The sequence below is a fragment of the Anser brachyrhynchus genome (genome assembly GCF_964034855.1).
Source record: "Anser brachyrhynchus genome assembly, chromosome: 1".
NCBI classification, from domain to species: Eukaryota; Metazoa; Chordata; class Aves; order Anseriformes; family Anatidae; genus Anser; species Anser brachyrhynchus.
Window position 1 is genome coordinate 210084089 of NC_137694.1, and position 11585 is coordinate 210095673.

Genomic DNA, 11585 nt, shown 5'->3' on the forward strand with positions numbered 1-11585 from the left:
TTCTGAGGCTGAAGGTTGTATCATGAAACTGAACTACAGAAGAGAAGCCAAGGCTCTACTTTGAGCTTGCTTTCAGCTTCAAAAAATAGTTTTAGCGCACTGTAGCAGTATGGATTACGTGCAGACGAGTTAAAGCTCTAATCAACAGTTTCCTTTATGGGGCTAAACAAGCCTAGAGGCAATCCCCATCCACAAAGCAGAGACTCAGCTGCAGGACTAAGGTGTATTAAGGACAGGCTCCAAGTATACTGTGAGTGCACTTGGTAAACTTGTAACCACACGGCCACTGATGGCATTGAAAACGTGCAGGAGCTTCAGCATCCGAGTATCCACCTGAATTAGGAATCCACATGCAGCTTGGCTGTTACTTCGGTGGGTTACAAAGAAATACTAAAGGTAAGAAGTATTTGTACGCATCCTCTCCCACAAAACAGGAGAAGCAGCAAATTAAGCTAGCTGAATATTTATCTTTTGTTCTTAGGTACAGCTCGTTTCATTCCTTGTTTTCACTGCTGGGGTTTTGTAACGATGTTATTCCTGTAATTTCATGGCAGAAATTGTCCTTGAGCCAAATATTCCACAGGCACTTAGCTAAAAAGGTAACAGAGCTGGGCTGTAGCTCACACTGGGCAGGCAAGGAAGCAGAGGCACGGAGGGGTTAATGGCTCAATCAGACTGTGACATGAATGAGGTCAGACAACAACCCTAACCCTAACTCAGGTCTCCTGAGTTTGCTCTTAACCAAATTGGTTAAAATGCGACTGGTAACAACACGCTCTGAAAGATGCACAATTATGTTAAAAAAATAGAATAAAGCACTTCAAGTGTGTGCATGTGTGTGGGGAGGAAATCTAGGAATGGATGGAATAAAAATGAGAACCTTTCATCCCTCTATTGTGCGTCTAGACTGGTTTTATACTCATTACCATGTAATCATTCAATAGAAGTCTAAATTAAATTTTTAAGAGGTTAAGAACATTTTCCCCAGAATCTTCAAACTAAAGCCAAATGATTAGTGCAATAAATCAGAAAAATGAAAAATCTTACTGTAATGGCTTCTGTGGGTTGATACAGCCGACACAGATGATGGTTTGCAGTTAACATTGGGTTTATGTGCAATTTGACACTCCTGGCTAGCTAGAAGTTTATACAAACATGCACATACAGCACTAAGATTAATATTTATAATTTTAAATATTAACTGTCCTCAACATCAACAAAAATAGCAAATAGCACTTCTGATCAACTTCACTATTAATCTCTTTTTCTTTTATCATTTCCATTTTAATAGGCACCAAAATTCAAATAATGACAGGATAATACATTTTTAATTATTAGATAAAACTATCTTGGATGAGCTGAACATATTTATGAGGACGTAATCTGCTTTTGGAACTAGCTGATTTATTAGACAAGAAATTAAAAAAATAAATCAAACAACACAATGTGAAGGAAGACTGATTCTAAACGTTACACCCTGGGTTTCCAAACCCAGTAAATAAAAAGATATGCGAAGATGAGTATCTGATGGGATTTCATATCTAATGGGATTTTCATAATTGCCTAGGTATGCAAACTTCACTAAAATCCGATCCCAAATAAATCACAAAGTGACTTGACTTATAAATATTGTAATTTGCTCAAACACAACACAGAAATCTCTGTATTCTCTCAAGCTTCTAGCTGCATACAGTATGCAAAGAGCCAAATCCTTAACCAGCACAAGGCTAGATTTGGTCACCTGGGGAACAGCCCAATACCTGAATCTCTAACTAAAATAAGGGCACGCATATTTTCCAAACTACTGCGTTCTGAAAAAGTCTAGGTCAACTGTGAAAAGGGGAAGGAGGGACCTTTACTAACTCAACTAAGTGACCACCATGCATTACTTAAGCAGGAGAGGGAAGAAGGGAGTCCTCTGAAGAACATGCAGTGTCACCTTGGAGACAACTTCTGACCAAACTGGATTAGAAATCCACTGAAATATAGCAATGCCTGTATTTCACCTTCAAAACACTTTCCAGTCTTGCTGTCCTTGCCATTACTGCTTCCTGCAACATTTTACAGTCAATGGATTTATCCTGAACACAATTTCTCTGAGAAAGGGAACCAATTTATTCAGTCTTTAGACTGAACTAAGGCATAAAGGCATTAAATGACTTGCCCAAGGCCAGAGTGTCTAACTTGCTCCATGCTTCAGCCACAAGGTTGTCCTTTTCTTTCCCTTTTGTTAATCAGTTACTAGCATCACTTACTTTTGACGTAAAGAGTACTTCCACTTGGCAAGGCGACTACATTGGAGGCTGGACTGGCGGGTCTGGGGGACTTCACTGTTGCTACACTGCCACTTGGAACAGGGGTAGATGTTGGGGTTGAAGTGGTACTTGTGTAGGAATAGCAAACCACCACTGAAGAGGAGAAAAGACACCTTCCATATAACTGAAGTGCAGGATCCTGTAATTCTATCACTAGCTTAGCAACTGAAACGGAAGCCAAAGACTTATTGGGTCATTATCCACATTTTTGCCTCTGCAATCCTGTTACTGTTGAAAAATCCCAGGTTTGACCTAAGCATGGCCATGCAATTAACTGCCTTCGGAGGTAGAAATCTAACCTCCTCTCCTCCCATGCCCAGAAATTTGTGCTGACAATTCTATGGTACGTTTCCTTCTTTTTCTTTACCATAATCAGATGTTTTACATTCCAGCTTGATTTATTTAAATTTTAGTATTAATTCAATATTTGATCTTTGCTTTTCTATAAATGACCTACAATCTAGACTGTTAACTGATAGAAAATAGTTTGTGCCTCTTCTTCAACTGATGTACCATTAAGGAACCAAAACATCCCTTCAATAATGAACAAGTAATGGTTTTGGTAATCGGCTTAAAAAAAAAGTTGCTTGCATGTAATAGTACAGTGGTCCAACAGTTCTCAGAAAAACAGAAAAAAAGCAGCCTATTTCAAGAAGTGTTACACATTCTCTAGTTGCTTTCAAGCCCATCCAGCCAAGTCAGATGGAATGTGTACTAACATTATTTAAAAGGCATAGGGAAAAGCGGAAATCAATCTTTTAACTTGGTCCATTTAAAAAAAAAAAAAAGAAAATCAACAAAATTTTCTTGACTTTCACCAAGACCTACAGATATCTATACCTACCTTCTTAAAATGAAATGTTCTGAACTATTTTTCACCACTTACAGAACTTTACAAAACCTTAAACCATCAATCTAAGGCTTTATACTTTACAGAGCTTAACAAGTTAACCAGTGAATTTCCTCCCCAGTTTGTGGCATTTTTTTAAAATTCCGGTAGTGTGCATTCCAGGAACTAACACAAAGCTGTCAGATTTACACTGCAGATGCTACAAAGGTATATTTAAAAGAAAAAATCATATTTCTACAAATATTGTGCAATAAAAAAGATACATGTTTTTCTTCAACATCTAACACTAAAAAAACAATTTATACTGTGACATTGTTTTTATATTCCCATAGTTTGTGGCAGAATCTCCGCATTCTCTCACCTTCTTTGTTTCCAGTTTCTGCAGGAACTGGAAGAGATGCGTTGTGCTGAACAGCTGCATTGGCAACAGCATTGGCTGTAACAGTAAAAGCTGTTTGCGGAACGAGTCGTGGCATCAGCGGCACCAGTCGACGACCTTCTATAGACCATTCCGAAGAGCTATTTGGTCCAGACATACTGAACAGAAATGCACATTCTTTAAGTATTCTGCTGACCTTCCAAAACGCTCAGTACTCTTATTTAACTTCCTTTTGCAACAGTGAAAATTTAAAAGGCTGTTGCTAAAGACATACCAGAGAAATCACCTAAAACCTTCTTCATTTCTTGAAAGCCCTTACACATTTTTCCCAATTTATGTCAAAATCCTCCCATAGCAAACCTAAGGGTTGCTGCTTCTTTTAATGTTATGTTTTACAAAGCCCTTAATGGGCTAGAGATCTGTGGATGTCACGTTCAAAAACCCCCCAACAGATTATCTACTATTCAGGTAGAATTAATATACTCTCTATTTCTGGACGACAGCAATACCTAGACATCCAATAGATTTCATAAAATTTTACGCAAACTGATCACATTACAGGAGAAAACCCGCAGCTTCTAATGCAAATCTTATTTTACCTCAGCAGAATTTTCTCAGACTTATTAACGTAGTCCCAAAGTAAAAGGACATGAAATGACTTAGGTACCTGTGCATCTTCCTCAACAAAAACCAACCTGCTGCTCTCATTTTCTCTTAACCTTAGTACTTACACACAAACTAGAATGCTTCCCCAAAGTGCTGTTCTTGTCTAGATAGAGAGATGTTTGTTTACGACTGTTTTACACCAGTCATTTGTTAAATCAGCAAAACTCGAATTACAGATTATTTTTCAATGCTGTTATGTCGTTCTTAAACAAACCAACCCGTTTAATGTATTAATATATTCTGAAAACCAGCTTCCCACATGAACTATTGCAAGCAAGTTGCAGCAAAATCTACCACAAATTAGTTCGTAAAATGCAGAGGATCTGCTCCGTGGTTAAATTCTGATACGCTTCAGCATTCTTCATACATATTCACATCGAATAAGCAGAGCTGCATCAGCTGAGGTAAAAATACATTTTTTTAAATCAAAAATAAGACTACAAATGCTGCACATAGCAAAGCTAGCAAAGACTGCTTTCCTAGTGAGTTAGAGAATTATTTAAATCAAATACTATATTACCAACCATCACTTACAAAGAATTTACCAGAGGAAAAATAAAGAGATGCAGCACTTTATAGTTGCACCTTGTCTGGATTATAATATCTCATCCGTTTGAAGTTCGATACATCAGGACAAACTGTACGCTTGTTCTGTAAAATGCTAAAAACAGAACTACTACTTAAAAAGGATACTTGATTCAAGAAAATAATCCAGATTTGACAATTAAGTACTTATTTTTTTATTATTTGTTCTCTTTCGCTAAAGAAGGTGGGATTTTTGTTTGGTAAACAGCAAATTGTAACTCTTTAACCATAAGCATTAAGACACTAAAATGTTAAGTGTCCTTCTGCAGCACTACAGAGGCATGCTGATTCTGGCAAGTCTCAGTTCTGACAACTGCTAACTCCAAGCAGCCTGCTACTTGCCCAATTTCCTTGTTTTCCTCCCCATAACACCTAAGCTACAGGAGTCAAATTCAAAATCGATGGTTATAACACAGAAGAAAATAAGGAAAAACAAACACTCTTAAAATCCCTTGCTTTTCAAGCACGCTTCTTAAAGGTAAGGCTATTAACTACCTATAGAGATATGCAAACTCTTGCCCCCCTTGCTCCTCTCTACCTCTCAAAATCACATGAAGCTTGAGAAAGCAAACGCAAGGAGGAACCAGCCCAGCTGATGCTAGCAGAGCAGCTGCATCAAGCCAGGAGCAGTGGACACTGATGTCATCAGACAGCTTGCTGCAGGGTGTTTTCTTTTTCTCCACTCTGACCATTTTTCCCCCTCTATGCTGATAGATTGTTTTCCACTGCTCTCTCCCACCTCTTCCCCTCCCTTTGTCTTTCTACAGTTAAGTCTCCTTTAACATAACGTTTTCAAATGGATATAAATAAAATCAAATCTAAAAAATAAGTATAAAACAAAGATGAAATTTGCACACAAGAAACTGTTCATGCTATTTGTTTTCACTCTATTCTCTATTCTTCTGGTTTATTTTACAGAAAGCTCCTCATGACAAAGGACTGTCTCCTAAATTGTGCTTGTGCAGCAAATGAGAAGCCTTGAGATCCAAACTGCAAGAGTACTAAATAATCCTTTCCAGCACCCTGATCTCAATCAGATACAGTAATTCCTTTGGCCATATACTGTTCTAACTACTGTTCTTTAAACTACCGTCAATTTTGAAAGTTCTATCATTCAGCTAATAACATAATGGGTACCTTTGGAAATTGTGTATAAAATAACCTAGAACTTACTTGTGTGCAATAGTCGTTAATCGTTCATCATTTACTGCTCTCCGAACTTCGGCACGATGTCTCTCCGTTGAGATACTGTTAAAAAAAAAAAAGCCAATATATTTTAGTCAGAGGGAGACATGAACATTTATCTAAAACTTCCAGCTAAAATGAAACTTATGAATAATCCAGTCAGGGAGACGAAAGGGAACAGGCAGTTACATTTAAGAGATTGTCACTTAATTTTTGCTATCACAGCGAGAAAGAACGAATGCATTATTGTCCAAAAAGTATTACTGAAGAATGAAGAGAACATTACTGTTCACTGGGTACTGCTGCAAAACAGTGCAATAAATTTAAAGCACACGGTACAAAAAAATGCAGCAAACATGCAGCGTTATTCCTTGCTGCAACCTGGGCCTGAAGATCTTCAAATCTTACCTGGAATAAAATCCGAGCCAGCAAGCACTCACGAGCTAGCTGTGATGCTTCTAATGCTAGATATCTCCAAAAGCATTGACAAAACAGTAAATCTTCAACTGGAGAGGAACAGCTGTTTTCCTTACTCACAGCCAAACTGGAATCAAAGCTCCACAAGATGGAGAATTACTTCTCTAAATTAAGATTTGCTTTAGGATGCGAGTGATAAAAAAAGCACGTAATACCTTCAAAGAGAACGGGTCGCTTGTTCTTATTTTAAAAAGGTCAGGATTACCTAAGCACTTTTGAGAGCTCTCCAAGAAGATCCTTCTTCTCTTTCGTAAGGTCTCCTTGTGCACGTAAGGCACTGATGACACCCGCATATGCCTCCAGTTCTGAGGAATTAGAGCAAATAGTATTTCTATTTAATGCTCGCAGCAAAGGAAAAACATTATTTTCAGTATTACTGACAGTTTTCCATTAATTTTCAAAGTCATTAAAAGGAACATGTCTTTCAATTATTTAGTGCTTTTCAAAAGAGATTGATGGTTTAGAACTCTCTCAGTCAATTACTCCGCAGCGGACAGTTTTTCTATGAAACAATTGTATCATCACAGAGGATTATCTAGTTTATACACCCAACCGAACATTTCGAGCTCTGAGTTGGCAGTTCAAGTCAGAAACCTTGAAGAAACAGTCCCCAAACCCGGACAGTACTTTAGAATTCTCTAGAAACAACAGAAGAAGAAACTTAATGAATTAACTTTTAATAATAAGTTTGATGGAAGTGCCTGGCTTGCAGAAGAAATACACTATCAAAAGAGCTAATGAATTTTTCCTAACACTGCTCCTTCATTATCACGAAGAACATACATTCTGCTTTGTTAAATATGCTCACCATTATCTTTTATGCCCATTTATCCGATACGTACAACAGCTTGAATCTGAAAACAACGCACTGCGACTGAATTAAACCTGTCCAGTGCATGAAAGAAACGAGCAGCTACTCTTACACGTAGAAACATTGTGAGGATCAGCAGGCAAAAACATAATTCTGATGGAACAAATCGATTACGCCAGGTGATTCATGGAAATATTCCATCAGTGTTTTCAAAAATTAATAGTTCTAAAGCCCACTGGAATTTCTGGATTTTGTCCTGTTAAGAAGGGTGAAAACACACCTAGTGCAAGTAATGCTGGAGTCTGCCAGATTCCCAGAGAATGACTTGCTGTTCTAAGCTTAGCGTTAACGTTTTAAGAAAATGTTCCTGGGAACCATGCTGTGAACCAGCAGGACAAATTCTTTTACTACGTGACTTTTACCAGATGACTTTCATTCAGCACCCCTTTTCTGCAGCCAACCGACCTAACCCCACAACAGAACCCAGTTAACCAAAAACACAAATCAAAGGGTGCAGGCCACAAGAGCCCGAAAACACATCGGAACTTTCCTGCCGAATAAAGAAGAGGATGCTGCTCTGAAAAGCTTTCAGATTAGGATTCCAAAGAGCTCATTTACAAATCAAATTGAGGAACTGTGTTGAAAAGAAGCCCTGCTCTCCTGTCCCGATTAAGCAGACAGAACCCAAAGCAGTCGCTTTGGCTAACTACGCAGCCTGCACAGGGATGCTGAGTGACCTAGAGAAGCATTTACAGCTTCGGTTATAAAACATTCGCTAATTAATGCAACGGTTATTACTAATATCAACGTTTATTTAGACAACCATGTTACAATATTTAAGATACTAATTATTTTCCTCTATTAACGTAAAGTAATCCCCACATACAACCATATAATTACTTAGCAAGGACAGATTTTTTTTTTCCTCCTTTTTGCAATTTCAATAGAGAGGCTCTGCACAAAATCTTTCAAACGCACGTTCCAGCTTTTGGGAAGTTGTTAAACTAAGTAAATTATAGAGCAGGTATAACCAGCTTCCTCACCCTTCTGTCTTACACAGGGGTCATGAACCGGTGCACTCTCTTTTCAAGATGAGACACATCAAACAGGCAGAAAAAAGCTTCAAAAATTTGCTTTTACAAATAAATACCATTACTTCAGGTGCAAAATTACGAAGTAAGGACACCACTAGGTATTGCACACCTCGGGGATGTATTTCAGCCTCACCTACACCCTGGCATTGAGGAACGGCCAACCAAACAAGATGCTGTGTGGAGCTGGCGAGGCAGCGCTCTGCATCCAGCTCTATCGATCTGCTGCACCGCTGTCAGACAGCTATTCACTCCCACTGCCCGTGCTCCTTCCCCCCTCCTGTCTCCTGGCGTGTCTGGATAAACTGAGAGCTTCCCTACCCTCGAAGAGCCACGGCTGCTACAAGGCTGCGATCCTCTGTTATGCTGGCAGGGCCCCCTTGTGGGGACACAGCTCATGCCAGCAAAGAAAAAAAAAAAGCTTTTTTTTTTATTTTTTTTTTTCCTGTCAGCCTAGGTTATGTCATTGAAGGAGGTGTAGCTGCAGTTCTGTTTGGCTCAGCTGCACCAGCAGGGTTCTGCCAGCACACCGCCATCAGCTGGGGTGGAAGTTGTTTTTTTTTTTTTTCCACGCTTCTAGCCAGCAGATCTACGTGAACATAATTCAGTAGCACAGATCCGGTCTGAATTTTTTGGCATCCTGCACTTTCTCCTAGTTCTCGTACTCCTTGAGCCTTGCTTAAGACGCGGAGCTGTCACCTTAACGGACGTATAGCTTAGTTTTTGGTATCGTGCACAACATCTGTGCCAATGTCTGTTTCAACAGAATGCAAATCCCAAATTCCCAAGAAAAGAAATAAAGGGTAATCAAGAAAAAATAACTTCTAATTTCTCAGAAAATAAACTCAATGGCTTCATAACATCTGAGAACCTTTGCACAGAGAAGGAGTACAGCACACAATCTTTTAACTTCCAAGTAAAATACAAACAAGAAGCTAAGTGACTCAACTGTCACAGGAAGTTTGTGGCAGTCTCAGCTTTCCTCCTGACATCACCTCCTATATTATGCTCCTCAGAAGACAGTCTTCCCTTCTAATCCCATGCATCATTTAACTGGGGAAAAAAAACTAACTAAATACAAAAATCCAGTTCCTTAAGAATGCGAAAAGCACATTGCTGGGTCAAATCATTGATCTAACAAAAGATCTCCTCCCCTGTGACACCCAAAGGTGTGTGTGTGTGTTGGAAACAGCAAATATTTTTATTAGCTTCCAAAATACAGCGGTATATCTCCTCGTACACGTTTATTTACAAGCATGAAGCATGAAAAACCTCACAATATATTTATTTACCTGTTGGGCAAGGTACTCAGATGTTGAGCTAGATTTGAAACAATGCCAAAAGCTCCTGCTGTTTATGACAGTGAAGTGATAACATTGTTTTCACGTTTCCCTGACAATCCATGTACCTGAAGGCTGAAAAATCACAACTTATCACGCAGGTTGTTGGGTTCTTGTTTCAGGTCTTTACACCAGAACCTTTGCTACTTGAAGTCAACCTCACTATATCAACTGAACCAGGATTCCATGATTTTGGGGTACAAATAAAGAATTGAAAAGCAAATGAAGACCTACTCTGAGATGTTAATAGTTATGAAAAATACAGCCCTGCAACATCAACGCAGAGATGGACCAGGACATCCACGAGAGATTCAGCCAAACCAAACTAAATCCGTTCTATTGCTTTTGCTCAGGCAGAGCATCTGCCAACCATCATTTTAAGCCCGGGCTGTCAAACCAATGACACATGCAAAATGCAGGAAATGACTTGTAAGTTGCCTGTAGACGTATTAAAGTATTTCGCGAAAGCAGCGGGCAGGCAAACCTGGAAAGGGCAAACATACAGACCCACAGACTGTATCTTACTGTACCCAGTTTGCGAAGGATCCTCTTGCATTCATCTCTGCTGAGGTCCAGAAGAGTTGGCCACACCACAGGCATCTTTCCCTCACCTCTGTGCTCCCCCAGAGCTCAGCCTCGCTGAAAAGGAATACAAATGCAGTAAACGCGAGTCCACCATTTATCAATTTCCCAAGCTGATTAATGCGAACTCTCCTGCCTGCTCACAACTCCACCAACACATTCGCTGCCATTCCGGCTCCAGCTTTTGTGCTGGCATGTGTTACCGTGCAGGAATCCAGCAGCTCCGCAAGGGCACAGGCTTCTTATCCTCCCTTCCTCAGATCCACCAGCCAAGCCTTTCTCCCGAGTTTCCCCATCTCCTGCTCAAGCCCTTTTTCACGCCGAAACGCTCCCCGAATCGATGCTCCAGTCTCCTCCCTCCCTTTATGCACAGAGCACCTATTATAGGAACTCTTCCAGCTAACCGCACGCCCCCCCCCCCCCCCGCCTTTTCCCCTCGGGAAACACATTTAGCACGAGCCTCTCCTATGCCAGAAAAGCAAAAACACCGTGAAATTCTCCTCCCGCCGACGCCAGCCCCCCCAAAAACGGGAACACCCCCTTTCCCCACGGCATGACAGCGAGGTTTTAGGGGGCACAGGGAAAGAAAGGGGGGCACATCTCCCCGTTATAACGGTGAAAAGAAACGGGGAAAAAAAGGACCGGAGGGGAGCTGGGGGAGCCGCTCGCTGCCTGCCAGCACGGCGGGAGGCGGGCACCGGGAACAAAAGCCCCGGCTCCACCGCAGCTCCCAACGCCTGGCTGGCTCTCCTCAGGGGGCAGCCGCCACCGGGGACCCCCCGCCCGCCTTTCCCCGGTACCGGGGCTCACGGAAGAGGACCGGAGGGGATGGAAAAGGGGCTGGGGGGGGTGCAGGCTGAGCCCTGAAGGCCCCCTCAGGGAGCAACCAGCAGCCTGGGAACGCGGCGCCGCCGCCGGGCCGGGCCCTGAGGTGAGGCGGCGGAGGGAACCGGTAGCCCCGGGCACCGGGGAGCTGCCCCGGAGCCCCGGCGAGCAGGACCCACCTGCCCGGCCGTGCCCGGCACATCGAAGGGGGCTCCTCGGCGGCAGGGCCCGGCCTCGGCCTCCTCCTCCCTTCCCCACCCCCCCTCCCTCCGCCCCCTCCCGCTGCCGCGCTCCGGTTTGTTTGGCGGCGGCGGCGGCAGCGCTTCCACCGGGCCAAGATGGCGGCGCACCGCACTGCCCATGCGCCGCCGCCGCGGGGCACGCTGGGAGTTGTAGTCCCCGCCCCCCCGGCCCCTTGACCGGTTGAGATGGGAGAAGCGGGTGGCAAGATGGAGACAGGGTGCCCGCGCGCGTGCGCG

At 42.1% G+C, this 11585-nt stretch overlaps 1 protein-coding gene across 11 annotated transcripts in view; it reads right to left on the reverse strand.

Moving 5' to 3' along the window:
- EMSY (EMSY transcriptional repressor, BRCA2 interacting) overlaps positions 1-11464 on the reverse strand; it is a 38910-nt gene extending 27446 nt beyond the window's left edge. For 6 of the 11 annotated variants that reach the window (XM_080564407.1, XM_080564409.1, XM_080564406.1 and 3 more), the window contains exons 1-6: positions 11286-11432; positions 10230-10338; positions 6663-6762; positions 5969-6043; positions 3527-3702; positions 2256-2408 (exon numbers count right to left, since the gene is read on the reverse strand). In XM_080564407.1, coding sequence (XP_080420533.1) covers positions 2256-2408; positions 3527-3702; positions 5969-6043; positions 6663-6762; positions 10230-10299 — 574 coding nt within the window. In that variant the 5' untranslated portion in view covers positions 10300-10338; positions 11286-11432. Of the gene's footprint in view, positions 1-2255; positions 2409-3526; positions 3703-5968; positions 6044-6662; positions 6763-10224; positions 10339-11285 lie in introns of all 11 variants that reach the window. The other 5 variants (XM_080564410.1, XM_080564402.1, XM_080564408.1 and 2 more) reach the window with 3 other exon arrangements.
- Positions 11465-11585: the final 121 nt, after the last annotated feature.